Genomic DNA, 14,185 nt, shown 5'->3' on the forward strand with positions numbered 1-14,185 from the left:
TTCCATAATGAACCTTCCCAGATTCATACACAAATCTGTCCATGCCTTCCCAAGGGCATCAGTATTGCTCTTCGTAATGGGGTGAAGAGGAAGCTCTCTGCTACCGCTTTTCCCACAACACCAAAAGTGAAACCAAATTGGTTCATAACACTGTTCTCTGGCAGCCACAGACTGGCCTCCAGCTCTGTACATACAGTTCTTTGGGTGGCCAAGAAGAGGCTTGTGCCCTGTCAGGCACAACTGGCTATGATCACTTTGATTGCCTAGCCTTCCATTTTGAGACCTTCAGATCTTTGCCAACATTTCAGTGTCATGGGTTAAGGAAATGGTTCACATCAAGTTCATTTTATTGCTATTAGATTTGCTTGCCATACAGATACGTTTACAAATTCATGTGAGGTGATTACACAAAGTAATTTGTTTGCGGAATGCTGAGATGTGTACAATGTATAGATACATAACGAATGCCCATCTATAAATAAAACTAAGTTAGGATGAGAAAGGAAAAAGGCAATCATGGTCAAACATAGCTATTTATTTTTCTTCTTATAAACAGCATTCAGTTCCTTTACGGAAAAGCCTAGAATTTATATATTTTTTTCATCCCATCACTTACAACAATCTGTATACAGTATTTACATCTTTCCAATATATGTGTTGCAGAATTTCAGACATTCAACTCTTTTTTAATCAAAAGCTGTTTTCATTTAAAACAAGTATTGATCAATAATGACTACAAACTGAAGTAATATTGGCACAGTCTGCTTACAGTACAGGTCTCTGTGTTGCATTTTATATTTTAAGCCTTTTTTGTCCAGCTGCTTTGACGTACTTAAAGACACAGACATAATGACAGTGTTGCATCTGCAATACCTTTTTGTCTCTGATAAACAGCCCCAGCACCAGATTTAGGGTGGTGGTGGTGGTGGTGATGTGGTGTCATTGGGTGAGCTCATACATGAAGGCAAGTCCCACATATAGCATAAAAGGGATCCAATTAATTCAGTTAGCAGAATCAGATAGTAAGGACTGCACTACTTCAAACTGCAAGGGGGAAAGCATGCTTCAATACTCTTGTCACAACAGAACTTCTTAGCCACAGAAAGTTAGTCAGGAAGAGGGGTTAAAACCTAGCTTTCTCCCCAAAGTGCTGTTTTTCTTGAGCATAAAGATGCAACCCTTCTCCCTCTCACCACCGCCTAAGTTGTACAGTCTAGGAATGCTTGACTGCTCAGTTCTGCTGGCAGTTTAAAACTTGCCTCATTCAGGCAGGAAGCTGCATCCATAGCAGATGCACTCTGCAGCCCACATCAAGGAACCATCATGTACCTGTGTGCTTCCACTGTCAGGACAGCACAAGCTAGTGATCCTACATTTTTTTAGTCTCCTTTCCCCCAACACTGCATCTAAGGCCCTGCCAGTTAGTAGGAATTCAGTGGATCTATCTGCCATCTGCATGTACCAGGACTACCACTGAGTAATATTTTCTCAAGTCTTTTTGTTCTCGACTGCTTGTCAAAGGTATCGATTCTGATGGCACTTTTTAGCAACACAATAACTGTGAATAAATGTGTCAAAATTGGAACCAAATAACCTTTAAAGAGATTTGTGTTCCCAAATGAACTAGTTGCACATGTACAAAAATAATGAGTACAGTTTAGTGGCTATAAAAATTAATTTCCCCTAAAAATACAGTAATCTATGAAAAAACTATTGACAGGATAGTGCTCTTGAGGGAAAAAATACAAGCAAACAAAAGCGTTTTAACATTTGAATTACTTCGTAATTTTAGGAGGGAACTACATTTCAAAAAAGGAAACTGTGTATGACTGACGGAAATAAGATACCAACTAAACTTTTACATAAATGTAAATATCTCACTCCTAAAGTGGCTAGTGGTTCTAGAAAGGCAGTCTAGAAAACCCAAATAGTTCTTACCTATTAAAAGAAATACGATGCCAAAAACATGTATTAAGCAATATGAGACAATCACAGTTGAAAAACTGGCAGGTCCACCTTCATGTTATGACTGAATAAGAAAACTGGCATTGAACTACAATATAGTATTCTGGGGGTAAGAATAAAAGTCAGCTGGTTTAAGATATTCCCCAAACAAAAGTGTTATTTTAAAAATTACAACTTTGTATAGCAATCCAAGGCAAGGGTTTATGGAAGTGAAAGGAAAATTCTGAAAGATAAGAAAAGAATCAATAGCAGCAAATTGGCCCTTTGCCCTTGAAGGGAGCTTGAGAGAGATATTTCCGTTCCAAAACATGAACGGAGCCATTTTTCTATCTTAAGGTAACTACAGATTCAGAATTCTACATTGCATAGTAAGCAGTAAAAGAAAACTTGACATGCACTTGCAAAAAGGCTATTTGTCCTTTTGAAAGTTCTTCTCTCTAAAACCCAGCTACCACTAACAGTAAAATGTGGGACATTTTTATACTTATGGAATTAGCATGGATCCCTGATGTGAATATGCAAAGAAGACCATACAATTTATATGGTCAGAATTTTAAAGTTCTGTCCTAATAATGTAAAAGTCTCCAGATCAAATCGATCACTGGACTAAGAAAGTACAACACAACTGGTTTTAATGGACTCGCATTTACTTTTATAACCATCAGTACTGCCCAGTCTCATCAAATTGAGGTAGGCTACCTCTTGAAATTACTAACTACATCACCAAGGACTGGTAGCTGAAATAAGAGCAAAACTAGTTCAGCCTTTTGAAGCTCTAAGGCTCTTCCTTCACAGTGGAAGGAAAATGGTGTTAATAAATGGCTAGCTGTGAGTAAGTCTGTTCCTAGTATTCATCAGGTCCAAATATCCAATGTTTGATATAAAAAAAGCAATCCAGTATCTAGCAGTATCCCTTTAAAATTAAAATCCAGATCCAGACTGATTTTGCTTTTTTTTTTATGATACTACAGTGCTCAGCTTTCAAGATCTTTGTTCAGATGAAAAATCAGAAGACTTTTGGATTAGCATTTTAATGCACCCTTAAATAGTAAATAATTTTCTCAGGATCACCAAAAAATGAACAGTTCCGAACACAGTACAAATAGGGAATACTCAGATTAAATGCTGTCTTCACATTTTCAATGCTTTTGTCTTCATGTTTAATTCAATCAGCAGAATTTAACCAACAGCATTCTCAGACAGTGATCTCCAGGCTTTTATTATCCAATGAGGAAGTCAGCAATGAAAGCAAACCAACATTTTCCAATGAGTACTTAATACACCCTGTTCATATCCTTATCCATATTCACCACAGTCTCTAAAACGATGTTATTTCAAGACCTAACATTATGTGACAGAAATATTATGGGCAAGGTACTAAATACTCCAAAAATATATATTCAAAGTTCCTAGATCCAAACATATTTCTACAAGAGATGTGGCAAGGTGTTGTTGTTTTTTAAACAGTCATCTTTCATGAGAGATTAAAATTGCTAGTTGGGGGTGGCATTTAGGTAATAACTGTCACTACTTGTAAACTATCTCTACATCCAAACTTTAAAAAAAGGATTTGGGATTTTCAATTTCAGAATTGTGAACCAGACTATTAAAATCAAACATAGACAAATTTGGTATATGAAAAAGCAGTGTCATCGGTGTGTATTAAATATGACCAAATTAGCAGATTAATTTTGTTACATCTGCATGAAGAATTATGATTCTCCATGCAACAGCTACAATCAAGGGCTACCTAAATTTTCAAGGTCAAGAACATGAATTAAAGAGAGCTAGGTAATATAATTATGGCAATTCTTGTTTTTCCTTTTATGACTGAGTTATTAATAATTCAAGACCAATTCTCAAGCTCAAGAACATTTTGTATAACACTGTAATGCTTAAAGCACACAGTGTGTATGTAATCTCAGACACTGCAAACACATACCATGGGAAGCTATTATGTATACCTGTAATGTGTAGTTATCAAGATGCTAATGTATGAAGTGGGCTGAAGACCTCTTCCAGACTACATAGACCAATTCATGGCTTTCAGTCAGTCTGTGCAAATTGCGTTGCGAAGGGTGGAAGTTATGATGCTTTAACACTATATACTCAGAGAGCTGGCATGTTTCAAACGTCCAGTCAGATCTGCTTGTACACAGAATTCTGAATAACACCTGAAAACAATACTAAGGTGTGGGAAACAGAGGGATGTCTCATGTTCTCAATTTCTAAGAATGAACCATCCCAAGTTTCTCAGTATTCTACCATGGGCATCCCAAAACAGTGGTCCATAAACCATTTAGAAGTCTGGTTATATGATACCAACTCTTTTCCTCATGTGAAAGGAGGAAAAAATAGGCAAAGAAAGAGTGACAAGATTACATCAAAATTAGTGTGACTATAATTAAACCAAGACATCTAAATGCACAAAACAAATCCAGCTGTACTCTGTACCAGAAGAAAATTGATGTACTTAGTTACTGAATGTACAATGCAAAGGGACTATGTGTCCAGGATGAACAGAATGTAAAATGTTCCACATGAGAAAATAGAATGAGACAATTTAAAAAAGAACTGAGGAACCCATGCTTCTTAATCAAGTGGGCTTCCTACTCCAGCATTAAAATTACTATGGTGGATTTAAATGTAAAAAAGGCTCCTTGTTATCATTACTGTTGTTCCCTCTGATTCACTTGCCATTTTGTTTATACCTGATGCTCCTGCAGGACTGCTGATTTATTGGACAGAAAACCTTACAGTAAAGTTTGACCTATACTGACCATCAAAATAGCCATGCTAGCTGATCTAAATGAAAATTAAAGTTTGCAAAAACAATGAAGCAACAAAGAAAAAAGTGGTCAACCCCATGTTATCCTTGGTCCTCCACAGATGCAAGACTTATTGGGTGGGTTTCTGAGCAGGACATAAAAAAAATGAGCCCCTCTATCACACTCCCTTCAATAGCCCACATTCATCTCTAAAGGCTTTGCTTTATATTAAAAGTTGGAGATCACCGACAGAAGGTATGGCTTTTTAAAGTTTTACACATATTTAATTATATATAACAAGTGTTAGTAAATGTCCTGGGTAGCAATTTGTGTTTTCTGTTTCCAGCAATGTTCTTTGTATGTGCTTTGTACCTCAGAAGAGAGTCTGCCAAGGCACTTAGAGAAGATTAAGTCTCTTTAAGGACCTTCTGAGAATGGGCTACAACTGGCAATGCAGAACCCATACAACCAGCAGTGTCACATTTCCCAACAAGCATGTTTTTTACCTTTTATAAACAAATGACATCTGCTAAAAAAGTACACAATGAACAATAACAGAAAGCCATTTACTGTGTGTGTCTCACTAAGAGATAAAGGAGTTCCTCTAATAAAAGCATAGAGAATGGATCTAGGTTGCCCAAGTAAAAACAGAACAGATTTCCTTTTCTTTCTAAAAACAAAAAATTAAAAGGCTGCAAATCTCCACACACTTACTCAGGAGTAGGTCCCATGGATCTCAGCGTGTGGAGAATTGCAGCCCAAATCCCTAAAACACCACATGCCTGCTTAAAGAAACAAGTGATTTGCACAAATCCATTTCCGCTTATCTGTCCTTTGAAGTGAGTTTTTCAATCAGTTCTTGGAGTGGAGCAAGTTCTCTTCTGTCTATAAGGTTAAATTCCTGGTGGAGACAGAAATAAAACCAACATCTCATATTTAATGGGATATCCATTAGTTATCAACAGCATTACTTTAACATAAAGTAACTGAAAGCAAAATTATCGCCTCCATGAAATGGTGGATTATGCTAGGGAAAAAAGTAGCCAACCCAGCAAGGTAGAACATAAACAAGGGCAATGCCCACCTAACGTAAAATTAAAAGGAAGATCCCCACCTAAAGCAGAAAAATGTACTAAAGCTCATTGCGGAGAAGATTTCCACAGAAAATGTTCCCCAAGCTGCTTGTGTTGCAGAGGTCAGAAGAGAAACGAGTGGGAAGGTACTCATCTCACCTCTTGAGGCATGTGCAGATGGTCACAAGTCACTTCTTGTGGGTAGGTGAGATGAACACTAGTTCCCTAGCTAGAACTGTAGAATGTTCCTGAACCTGCACTGCATAGGCACAGAACCCATTTGTGGGACTGCACAGTTGCACGTTCACACGGCATGATAAACAGAATTGTGAAGAATTCTGGTTTATCATAAATGTGGCAGTATGCTAGTGCACACTGACCAGTCGTTCCCACTGCAAGCAGAAGGGACCAAACAAACCATGGATGGAAGGTATGCAGTTTGTTTAGCTGCTCCCACTTGCAGGAGGAGTCAAGAAGGAGCCATCAAGCAGCGTTCACCAACACTCTGGCTTGTTCATGTTGCATGTGAACCAGGCACATATTTTTAATTCTAGTTTCGTGGCCCAGTGCTAATAAATACCTTTAACAAGGGAAACCTGCCACTGCATGCGACATATAATCTGATACCAACTTAGTTCCATCACAGTTAGAGATATTGCTGTATTACCAGAGATGAAAAATAATCCAACCTATGAAGAATCTGTTTTTACTTTATTCTGATAATCATTTCTGCATATTCTACAATACCCAAGTAAAATCTAGAATGGCTGGTGTTTCTGTGCATTCTCCATTCATATCACTCTAACAAAAACATATTGCAACAGACAAGACAGAAGGTGGTTCTAGATGTGTAGTCCTAAAAGTTTCAGCTTTCATAGGGACAAAGCAAGCTCATGGTTGTGGAACTTGAAGTCACACAACAGTAGTTACAGTTTCATCTGTCCCTGTCCCCTTCCTCTCCATAACATTTCTACCATATGCATACTTTATTTATTTCCTGCCTTTTTTCCTCCAAGGAACCCAAGGCGGCATACATAATCCTCCTCCTCTCCATTTTATCCTCACAAGAACAACCCTGTGAGGTAGGTTGGGCTGAGAGTCTGTGACTGGCCCAAAGTCACCCAGTGAGCTTCTATGGCCGAGTGGGGACTAGAACCCAGATCTCCCAGCTCCCAGTCCAACACTCAAGCCACTACACCACACTGGCTCTCAGAATTGCAGCTTTGACAACTGCCTTTTAGACCTATGTATACATTTTTTTAAAGTATGATTCTATGACACAGAATTCAATTGAGGATGGAGCACAACCTACATGGCATTGCATCAACATTAAGATCATGGTAAAGGAGAACTTCTAAGGTTTTGAAAAATATAAAGACAACATCACTGTTTCACCACTATAAATGCTAGAAAACAGAACTGTGTTCCACCTTGTAGGACAATTTAATATCACAGTGACCCCTATGCTAATTTACCTGAACAAAAAAGATAAAGTGCTTGAAGGATGTGTTGAGATGTGCCTCTTCTTGAAGCTGGATGACTGGATCAAAGTGCTGGTGATAGATGTGAGCATAAACTCTGAAGAGACGTTTTAAGATGGTCTTGGCAACTGACATGAAGTTCTTTGGGAAAGGAACACCTATAAATCAACAAAGCAAACCTTCAATTTTAACATTCCAATCCGACACAGAACTGTGTCATGCTCAGGACTCATCTGTTTGATAGCTTCTTGCTTGAGTGCATAGGCAGAAGTACAGGACACGACCCACAAAAGAGTAGGTACCTCTTCCCTTGGGATACCCCTGCAATGAGCAGGAAGCCAGCTATGAGGATTAGGGAGTTCCTGACAGCCCCATGGACCACATCTGGAATGTGGAGACCAGGAGCACTAGAAAACAACAAATGTGTAAGAGCTTTTCACCAGTAACCAAAGACAAAGACGACAGCTAAAACGATCCAACAAATTTCCTGAATGTTTGGCCTGAATGACACGGAGCTCTGAATATCCAGTTTACCTGACTGAGTCTGCCTTGTCAAATTCACGTATGACATGGGCACTTCAATCTGGGATTGATATGAGTAGAGACATAAATCCAAGATGGCGGCATCTGTCATCTTCAACATGGATGTCATCTGCATGTTTCTTTTAAAATATTTTAATTATTTTAACATGGTACTTTATTATTTTATCTCTGCTGTTCACCACTCTGAAATCTTTTAATGTGGAGTGGTATATAAATATTGTAAATAGAGTTTAAAAAGACTATGATCACAGAAACCATTTTAAAGATATTCAGGCCTATTAATCACGCTATTGTTTTAGGAAGTTGAAAGCCTCAAGATTAGAGTCTCCAATCTTACAGGAATTCAATCCTATGCTTAACAAAACTATAGATGACTGAAATAAACACTCAAACGTCAAAAACTGTTTATTGTCAGAGGGGCTGTTATACAGTCAGCCAGTGATAATGGGATGTCGAGTTATTCAGAAATTGACAAAACCCAATGTGGACACGTCCCATTTTAGCAACCATTTATGAAAAATTAGGTAAAAGGTGATGTTTTCAGGATGCAAGCCATTTTCTTAGAACAGAACAGTATATTGCATTGATGTGAAACAGACACATTTCAAACAATTATTTTAATAAAACAATAAACACAGCATACATATGTGAGCAAAAATGCAATACTAAGCAAGCGTAGCAATCTTCCCATAAGGAATATATTTGTTTCTTAAAATTGATTATTTAGTAATTAAAGCCAATACATGTATAGCATTGTTCAAATAAAGTGGTATTTGTGCTTTCTCCCTCATTACTGTTTTTTCTCTAGAGTAGTAAACAAATGCCATTAAAAATTAGAGGAAGCACTGAAAATGTAATCGCTTATGTTGAAACATCGCTCCCTTTTAATAAAGTATTGCGTTTAAGGATTCTGGTCCACATATCAAATGTTTTTGATATAATGTTAAAATTAGTCTTGTAAAAACTGTCCAAACTTAAACAATGGCTGCTTATGGTTGCTATATATTTTTGAGAATCTTGTGTGAGTTTTCCTCAAGATTGAAGCCTTTGTTTCCTCCTATGCCTTTTGAAATAACACAGATGATAACAGTTTGTAAATTAAACCATCAAACCTTCATATATATAATATATTTGGCAATATATTAACTCCATATTTTAAATTTACCTATTTTGGATGGAAATAGCGTCTCATCATCCAGCTGATCCTGAACCCAAGTCATAAGGTAATCAATGTACTTTGGTGCTGAGCACTTGATTGGCTTCTTTATGTTTGTTCCATCTGCCCAATGGTACTCGTATCTGGAATGGAACAGAAATGAAAGAGATCCCTTTAAAATAAACTCAGGTTTATGGTTTATGCACAAAACAAATGAAGTTTTGTTTTTTCATGTTTTTAACAGAATAGGTGGGATACAGAGTTTTAGAGATGCTCACAGTTTTTTCTTTCTTTTATATCACAGACCAGTACCCCTCCCCAATCACAACTCTCCTCAGTTTCAAAAGCAGTTTGCTATGTGGCAGGAGGGGCTGCTGTTTAAGAAACATAAGCACAAAGTTTTACTGCATGTGCAGAATTATTTGTGCATATCTTTGGATACCAGCCAATAAGAATTAGAGCTAATATTCCACCTTGCATAGAATATTAAAATTAAAATATTAAGATCTGGTGTCACTATGAACACCAATACTGAAAAAAAATCTTCAGTCATATGACTAAGCCACTAATTGTCCCCTCAAACCCACAAAACAAGTCCAAATGAATTATTTGTTTCATGGTTGCACAGGTGTAGCGCTGCACCATATCATACTACATAGACTCCCCAGTTTTCATTGTCATTTTGCAAAGCTACACCTACAACCAGCAGATATCATAATTAAAAAATAATAATGCTGCCCATAAGGCCATGACTAAAAACATTCCCCTAATCAACCAAGGGCAGATTCAGACATCCCAAAGGGAGGCTATTGGCCACTCTGAATCTATCCATAATGTAGCTGCTCTATGTAGTGATCCATGTAACTGCAAAGTTTGTATTTGTTGGTTTGTGTTGTAGTTTTTAGTGGCATGGTAAACATCAGACGTTCAATTCAGTACATATTAAAAACGGGATATGAAATAGCAAGCAGGCAGCAATTTAATTGTAAGTTGGCCCTCAACTAGTTAATGTGCAGTTATTTGTTCCATGGGTAAATTAGATGTTTACTCAAAATTGTTTCACTTTTAAATGTTGCTGAATTTATTTACCAACTCCCATAGGAAGACTCTATTCCATATGAGTGAAGAGTTGTCATCCCCACACCCCCATCTCCCTAGACTTGTGCATATCCAAAAAGATCTTTGAACTGTATAGCACTAAGCATTTCCCAAAGCCATTTCAAGACCTCCTTGTTCCCAATCCCTTCCTAAACTAAGAACAAGATGATGACATTGTGCCACCTAAAACTCAGACCTGTAAGATTTAGCCCTTACTGTTTCTAATCTGATTTCATTATTCTGAGGGGTTCTCCCTGTATTTTTCTGATTCAGGTAACATACTGTTGCATGCAGATTACATTAATAATATGGCCGTGGGTAGATAAATTCACTTCAACCCTTAGCTCATTAAGTATTTTTAACTGTATAACTTCTGGTTATATAACTATATACCCTATACATTTTTGTGTCCCTCCCCTTAACTCTAGAGAAGACAGTATAGTTTTACATTGGTAAAGTATGAGTGGTTTAAAATTATGGCATTGCAAATAGCGGAGTAGATGCAAAATGAAACACAAGTGGAATAGTAAAACAAAACATACATAATTGGTGCAGAACAGGTTTTAAAATCTGAGTGCTGATCCCTTCTATCAGCTGTATTTTCCACTTAAACATTTTCTGCATCATTACAACAAGATTATACACAGTTCCCTAAAACTGTCCCTTTGTCTTTTTTTGGAGCAAAATGATTTCTAGTCAGCACACATTTCCAGGCTAGCAATCTACAGAGAGAGTTCCAATGTATTTGTGACCAAGAACATTGTAATGACAGCATTTTCAGAATTCTTAGGTCTTATAGCAGAAACTGAATTTTCAGTTCCTAAGAATCTTATATGATGCTTCATTAGAGCCAAGACAAATTCTATGTACAAGCACGTAATGATGAGAGGTATATCCTGCTAAAATTATTAATTCTGCAAAAGAGGGTAAATTAAAATGGTAAGGAACATTCCACATTTTTCTGTTTTATATCAATACTCAGCATGGAGGGCCACTTTGGAAATAGATACTGCACACCTAATTAGCTCCTTTAAAAAATCGTATGATTATTTGCACAAAATGTCAAGGATCACAGTGAATGCCAGACACTGGTTTCTGAGCACATGGAACATTTTTGGCTGAAGACAGGCAATAGTTGCCAAGGGAGCTGAAATAATGTGAAAGAGGCATTGATTCCCATGGCGTAGACCAGGGCTGTCAGACTCAAGTGGGTTTGAAAAACAAACTCTGCACCAACCCAGCAGATGCCCATGGCCCACACCAACAGTTTTATCGCCTCAAAAGATAGCCAGTTTTTATAGTAGGCCCAATAGTAGGACTAGTGATTCTAAAAATATGCCTTATCTTCCAATCCCAATTTGCCTCCTTTCGAACTTCCCTCCCTCCCTGCCTGCCAAAATATCCTTTCATTAGTCCTTCCATTGCCCACAACTGCTGCCCCCTGAGCATCCTGCTGCAACTCCCAGGTCCCCACTATATATTTCTTTTAAACTATATAGTTGTTTTAATTATGGGGTCTTATTCTTTTATCTTGTTCACTGCTGCTCCAAAATCTTTAATCTGGAGCAGTATATAAATACTGTAAATTATATATATATATATATATATATATATATATATATATATATATATATATAAAAACTACCAGAGTTTTTTACTCTTTTTCTTTGAGGCCCTCGTTAGACATGTCACTTATCCATAGTTAATGCTAACCACAGTGCATTACATGAACCCTGAATAAATCCCAAACATACAGTGGAACCATGTTTTAGCTTGCAGAGCTAAGCCCTGCCTATGGAAGGTGTGTGTAGAGACACACCAGCAAAACCTGTTTGGCACCTTGTAAGCAGCGAGGGTGGAGAGGCAGGGAAACTGCCTTCCAGCCTAATCCTATGAATGATAGAAGTGTCTTACCAGTTTCAAATAAAACTCCCAAGTGTGCATAGGATTACAGCTTTAACCATGGTTTACAAAGCTCACTTCAAACCAGTTGTATATCCTGGTTTGTGGCTGGCCATTCCTTCACCTGAACCATGGCTTTCAGACACAATGCTTAACCATTTTTAAGGAGAACTACTGAAGTGTTATGTCTGCAATGGGTGTCTGACCCAAGAAAAACAGCTGCTTAATGACTGGTATATAATTGTACTGATGGAATAAGGGGTAACTATTGCTTTATAGTCATGGTGGCACATTGGTCACAGTCCTAGGAAGGTGAGATTGCACTATTTCTCTGCAACAACATAGCTGAGAATAAAAAATTAAAGTGTGTGTGTGTTTTCATAATATATGTTTGTGTATAGCCTCAATTTTTAACCAAGTAGAGCTTTTGTCAGTTGATCAATGTGGAAGAGACCTGAAAGTCCTTTAGTTAATTTTTTTTTGACACTGAGGAAATGCCATCCAAACATCCCAGATTAAACCAAACATCAAGCTATACTAGAAAACAGGGATAAAGCATGCCTTTCTAGATGTAGCAGTAAAGAACAGGTTATCTTTAAAAATATTTGTCAGAATAAAGACAATGTGGAAACAGGTAAAAAAACCCCTGTGTGTTAATATACAGATCTCTATGTTTAATGTTCCTCTCCTATTGGAATAAAACTGGTTGGCACTGGGGATAGCAACTGGTGGACCCTGGGCCAAATCCAGCCCACTAGCTATTGCTAAGCTCCAGGAGCCAGCCTCAAGGGAAAAGAGCAATGTGTAGGCAGTGGCATTTGTGACAGAAGGATTTTCCAGTGGGTCATATTGGGTAGATAGATATTGGGTGAGTCTTCAATTTCATTAAAAAATGCTTTTCTGGCCTCATGGCTGTGGAGGCGTGTTTGAAAAAAAGCCCCACATCTAGGTATTATTTGCAAGACTCTGCAGTTCAAATTAGATCAGAAGATTTCTATCTGTTACTTCCTCGTGGCCTTCAATCTCTTGCCCTGCTCTCAACCCACACTTTCTCTGACACGCACACAAATCAAATTCTGCAAAAACTCAGCAACAATCCCCAAAGCAAAAGCATGCAAAATAGAGAACTCTTTTCATAAATAAAATTATTTCAGGCAGCACAACTTACTTCCTAAGTTAGATCATTGTTTAAAATAAAATAAAAAGCAGCACACCATGTTTTTTGTCTCATAGTTTCACTGTCATAGTTAAGCATAAGAAAATCCTTACTTTGGACCTGCAGACATCACTGGGCAGCTCTCCTCTGTGCAGAAGTCTGTAATTGTCCCATAAAGCATGTTAATCTGGTTGAAGAAGTCCACAGCTATAAAAAAACAACAACAATGACAAGTTCGATTTAGTAGGTAACTGCCAAACTCTGAAAAATTATGTTCCTCTAATTGTAAACTAGATTGCATTCTGCTAGGCAGGCACACACAGCTTCTCAGAAAAACTAGTCTGTTGTGGTTGATAAGTTAATTTACAAAGGAAATGCTGGTAAGAAAGTAGACAAGATTTTCAGACTGCAGTCTGAGTGTACTAACCATAGGAACGTTTAATTAATCGATCAATTAATCTATTAAGACAGCAATCCTATGGTCCCTGGGCAAATGCCCCAGGGATCATAAGACTGTTCAGATTCCCCCTTCTGAGGTCGGAGACAGCGTTCTGACTTTGGAAGGGGGGAGTCAGAGATCCCACCCTCCTGCCCTGCCTCTTCGCAGCCAGTGCAGAAAGAACTGTGTCAGCTGCCCTCCAAAATTGAAAAAAGGACCTCTGAGGAAGAAGACGGGGCATTCCAGTGGGTGGGGAGTGGAGGGGAGCAGAGAGGCCAGGATACAGTTTATCCTGAGGCTTCTCCAGCCTCTTTCCCTCCCCCTCCGAGGCGCCCTTGCTAGACGGGCTAAAAAGCCCATCTAGCGAAATCTGTAGGGCGGGAGGATGGGGAGGTGAAGATCGCCTCTGCCATTTCTTCCACCCTGCATTAGATGATCAGACACCTCCAAGTTGCGCCAAGGGCACAATCGATAGGATTGAGCCCTAAATCTGTAAAATTGTACATGAACAACAGAAAAAGCATACTTTGTTTTTCAGGGATGCATGCACATGTTATGGTAAGCACTATACTAGAACTCACTTAAGATGGCTCCTGCCACAAAC

The 14,185-nt window shown here is 38.1% G+C and overlaps 1 protein-coding gene across 1 annotated transcript in view; it reads right to left on the reverse strand.

The window, feature by feature from the left end:
- Nucleotides 1-514: 514 nt before the first annotated feature.
- Nucleotides 515-14,185, reverse strand: part of MOB1B (MOB kinase activator 1B) — a 51,593-nt gene continuing 37,922 nt past the window's right edge. The window contains exons 3-6 of the mRNA XM_084855376.1: nucleotides 13,256-13,349; nucleotides 8,996-9,129; nucleotides 7,282-7,445; nucleotides 515-5,634 (exon numbers count right to left, since the gene is read on the reverse strand). Coding sequence (XP_084711502.1) covers nucleotides 5,557-5,634; nucleotides 7,282-7,445; nucleotides 8,996-9,129; nucleotides 13,256-13,349 — 470 coding nt within the window. The 3' untranslated portion in view covers nucleotides 515-5,556. The remainder of the gene's footprint in view (nucleotides 5,635-7,281; nucleotides 7,446-8,995; nucleotides 9,130-13,255; nucleotides 13,350-14,185) is intronic.

The sequence above is a fragment of the Heloderma suspectum genome, chromosome 5 (assembly GCF_057233095.1).
Source record: "Heloderma suspectum isolate Gila_16-S chromosome 5, 16-S_ref, whole genome shotgun sequence".
NCBI classification, from domain to species: Eukaryota; Metazoa; Chordata; class Lepidosauria; order Squamata; family Helodermatidae; genus Heloderma; species Heloderma suspectum.